General features: G+C 38.1%; 1 protein-coding gene across 1 annotated transcript in view; it reads right to left on the reverse strand.

Annotated features, from left to right (window-relative positions):
* The window catches only part of LOC100856793 (neurotrophin), a gene marked incomplete at its 3' end in the record, with an annotated part of 42,455 nt that overhangs the window by 19,902 nt on the left and 17,794 nt on the right, over positions 1–4,759 (reverse strand). The window contains 1 exon segment of the mRNA NM_001253761.1: positions 2,372–2,383. Coding sequence (NP_001240690.1) covers positions 2,372–2,383 — 12 coding nt within the window.

The raw sequence follows: 4,759 nt of genomic DNA on the forward strand, positions 1-4,759 counted from the left end.
GCAAGTTGCGTACGTTAAAGACCCCCTAGTGGTCTAGGATCGATAAGAGTGGACTTCGACCGTCACCCGGGCAAAATTCAAAATTTCTTACCAACTTAAAATATTTAATGTGCCCCGCGCACTCATATGACTTTATGCAGTTGCGAGCGCCGTAAAACACTTACCAAAAAAATGAGTTTGTGCTTTATAAATGCAATATATTATTATTATTATTATTATTATTATTATTATTATTATCATTATCATTATTATTATTATTATCAACAATATTATGTGTGTATGTGTGAGCATGTGTGTATGTAAGTGCATGTATGTATGCATATTAGTGTGCATGTTTGTGTAGGCCTATGGATGTATATGTGTATTTGTACCAAGAAAGTACCTTTTCTGACGAAAAATCTTATATATCTGTCCAAACTAGGAATATGTCTGCCCAAACTAGGAATATATCTGCCCAAACTAGAAATATATCTGCCCAAACTAGGAATATGTCTGCCCAAACTAGGAATATATCCTTCAAAACTAAGAATATATTATCAGTCCAGGATAGGATTATAGCTTCCCTGGACAAAGATGTGCACCAATTTTTTTAACTTAAAAAAAAAAGAAGAAGAAAAAAACGACAATTGGAACTGCGAGGATAAGAGAGGAGAGAGCCTGGAAAGAAACACCACTACCATTTAACTTTGTCAAAGACATACATCGATCTCGGCGACGAGGTGCCGATATTTTACACCCGTGACGTCACTAGAGGGCGTAAATAATCTCTTCTTCAGGCTTAGGCCGGATATCTCTGGGCAGCAGAGAAAAACAGATCAGTGGTAATTTAGGCACGAAACGTCTGCTGGGTCAGAAGGCGAGAATTGAATAATTTCCAGAAAAGATGATAGTTATTCACTCTGATTAGTGTTTAGAGTCGGTAGCGATTGGGCTGGGTTGTGGCATAATAATAGATCTAATAGAACGATGTGGGAAGCGCATCATTTCCCCACAATCGCTGGGCATAAATTCTTGAAAAGGGGATGAAAATAGACACTCAAGAAGGCCACCACTACTGGTGCTTGCGGGTGGTTGGAGGGCGCCACTGGTAGGTCCTATGTCTGTTCTTTTCCTCTGAGTTTTTTTTCCAACAAACCAAATTACCATTATTGTGTCGATGTGCCTCTCTTCGCTCAAACAATCATAACACACTAACACACTATATGGCCAGTATTGGGTCTATGTGCTTCTTTTTACTCACACTATATGTTCCTTACTGTGTCGATGTGCTTCTCTTTACTCACACTATATGGCCGTTATTGTGTCTATGTGCTTCTCTTCGCTCAAACAATCATAACACACTAACACACTATATGGCCAGTATTGGGTCTATGTGCTTCTTTTTACTCACACTATATGTTCCTTACTGTGTCGATGTGCTTCTCTTTACTCACACTATATGTTCCTTACTGTGTCGATGTGTTTCTCTTTACTCACACTATATGGCCGTTATTGTGTCGATGTGCTTCTCTTTACTCACACTATATGGCCGTTATTATGTCTATGTGCTTCTCTTTACTCACACTATATGTTCCTTATTGTGTCGATGTGCTTCTCTTTACTCACACTATATGGCCGTTATTGTGTCTATGTGCTTCTCTTTACTCACACTATTTGGCCGTTATTGTGTCTATGTGCTTCTCTTTACTCACACTATTTGGCCGTTATTATGTCTATGTGCTTCTCTTTACTCACACTATATGGCCGTTATTGTGTCTATGTGCTTCTCTTTACTCACACTATATGGCCGTTATTGTGTCTATAAGATAAGATAAGATAAGATAAGATACATCTTTATTGCTTCTCTTTACTCACACTATTTGGCCGTTATTATGTCTATGTGCTTCTCTTTACTCACACTATATGGCCGTTATTGTGTCTATAAGATAAGATAAGATAAGATAAGATACATCTTTATTGCTTCTCTTTACTCACACTATTTGGCCGTTATTATGTCTATGTGCTTCTCTTTACTCACACTATTTGGCCAGTATTTTGTCGTGTGCTTTTCTTTACTCAAACTCAAACTCAAATCAACTAATGCGTTTCTCTAGGTTACGGTAACAAACATTTTTGCGGAAAGTTTCCTCTGACCTGATCTGAAGCAGACATTATAATAATTGCCTGTTTCTGTTGTTTTCCACATTTGGTTTACTATTAAATTCTGAACACTGAGCTCTAAACTCTGAACCCTGAACTCTGAACCTAAACATTGAACTCTGAACTCCAAAGTCTGAACTCTGAACCCTGAATTCTGAACCCTGAACGTTGAGCTCTGAACTCCAGAGTCTGAACTCTGAACTCTAAATTCTGAACTCTGAACTCTGAACTCTGAACCCTGAACACTGAGCTCTGAACTCCAAACTCTAAACTGTGGAATCTGAAATCTAAAAACTGAACTCTGGACCCTGATCTCGCACACTCAAATTTTCTTTTCATAATATTGTAGACACACAAGTGTAAAAGGGTTTGCAGGTTTGTGTGGGTTTTTTTTGGTTAGGTTTTATTGATTTTTCGTGGGTTTTGTTGATTTTTAATGGGTTTCTGTCAGTTGTTGATCTATTTGTGGGTGTTGTTGTTTTGCTCTATGGGTTTCTGTGGGGTGCTGTGGGGGTTTTGTAGGTATTGTGGGTATTTGGTGGGTTTTGAGGGTTTGTTTAGGTTTGTGGGTTTTGTGGTTGATTTTTGTGAGTTTAGTTGATTCTATGGGTTTATGTGTAATTTGCAAGCTTTTGTAGGATTTTGTGGGTTTTCTTCTTGGGATTGTATCTAACTATCTAACTGCCAATCTAATACTTTGGAAAAGATTTGCTAACATTAAGTTGCCCAAAACACCACAGAGTGGCTAATTATTCCAGATTGGCTGCCAGTACAGCACTCTCTCCTATCTGGTTGCGCGTTGCCTTGAACTGAAATATTCTGGACACATGATCTGTTACTGTTATAAACAAAGAGTATTCTACATTGCAAAAAAAAAAAAAGCAGTATTCGAAGTTTGAAATAAAGACAACGCCTTTGTTACTCATAATGAATTTTCTAAAAATGAGATAAACGTATGACTTGAACAAATTGCCGAAGAGTATCTGTCTCTAAAGATGTGTGTTGTTTTACACCTCTGACGTCATCGAGGTGATATTGTATTTGTGTTCATGCAAGAGGGTATGGAAGTGTTTTTAGAAGGTTTGTACTCGAGTCAGTAGATATACAAAGTCTGTGTTCAAGCCAATAGATATATATAGGTTTGTGTTCAAGTCAGGAGATATACAGGGTGATAAAAAAACTGTACAACTTGGGATTTTTTTTAATATCTTCCTTCATACTGAAGTTTTACGTTTTAGATTTGAACACAACATTTGGAAGCCAAAAGGAATTTGTCTGATATTCATTTGAGATAAGTCCATTGAATTGTTTTGCTCTATATGGCGCATAAAAAAAACAACTATTTTCAACTTTGTCGACATTTTTATAGCATGACGCACCAGTTTGCATTAGGCCTATCACTAAAAGTTCCTGGAATCGCGCCATATTGCAAGCTACAGAAGTCTAACACGTCAACAGAAGTTTGCAGATATTATTTTACCCACATTTTGTTTGCCTGTTGAGATCATGGTTACGTTTGTTTAGTAAAGAGCAGGAAGCTTTTTGTATTGAAAATTACTTCTCCGCAAACCCGCCATCCTTGACATTTCGTTAGTTCTGCGCACGGCATGGACAGAATGCTTAGGTGCCATCAAGACCTTTGACGTCATGAAGAGAGAAGTTCCGTCAATTTGGATCTATAGCGAATCAGTACTAAACATTTCCTCTAAAATGACCACTGTAGGTCGAACATGCACCGTGCACAGTCCTTTAAACGTCACCAGGGTACAGATTTCAGAAGCCGAGTTGCATGAGATGTCTGTCCGTAGACGATCTGCTGTTAGGACTTTTCTACACCTCAACAGTCTGCCTTCTCATGGCAATCTTAACCTACGACTGTACCATTTTCATCTTCGCCAGGCCGAGATGACATGGATTAGAGTGTGGCAATGTGTTCATGATTCCTCGATTGCCTTGAAAAGCAGGCTATTTCCTCGATGGCATTTCGTTTAGTGCAAAGCCCATTTTCACCCTGCGGGATATGTTAACACCAAATTATGCTGTCTATTGGGCACCCCACTCCCTATTGTCTCTAGAGGCCACTTCACACTGAAAATGTGCAGTGTATGTGGCTTTAAACGCTAATGGTTTAGTAGGTTTGGTGTTTGGGCGCCATTGAACATTCAAACTACGCGATAAAAATGTGTCGAGTCCAAAGGAGAGTCCGTGTAGAGCACTGCTTCTAGGAATTTCAGAATGAAATCGTTAGCTTTTATTAACTGTGTAAAAGAAATTAAATATTGTTTAAATGTCACAGGGATGGAAAATTAAAGTCAAAGAGGAAATAAAGAGAAAAGTCAACCAATCTTTTCATGACTTCCTTTACAAGATTTTTTTTTAAATTGGAGAACTTTGCGTTTTTAGGTCCGTTTTCAAAACAAGTTTCGTCTTCCTTGGATTTTATGTCACAAAAATTCCTTTTGAATGAAATTTGTCGGTTTCAAATTACAGCATTCCATAACAATTTTTGTGCGAGATATTCATTTAAAAAGTTGTAGAGTTGGGTTTTTTTTATCACCCTGTACTTGGATTTGCGTTTAAGTCAGTACATGATTCCAGGGTGTTGGGAGTGGGAGGGGGG

This window comes from Aplysia californica, unplaced genomic scaffold, assembly GCF_000002075.1.
Source record: "Aplysia californica isolate F4 #8 unplaced genomic scaffold, AplCal3.0 scaffold00334, whole genome shotgun sequence".
In the NCBI taxonomy this organism is placed as follows: Eukaryota; Metazoa; Mollusca; class Gastropoda; order Aplysiida; family Aplysiidae; genus Aplysia; species Aplysia californica.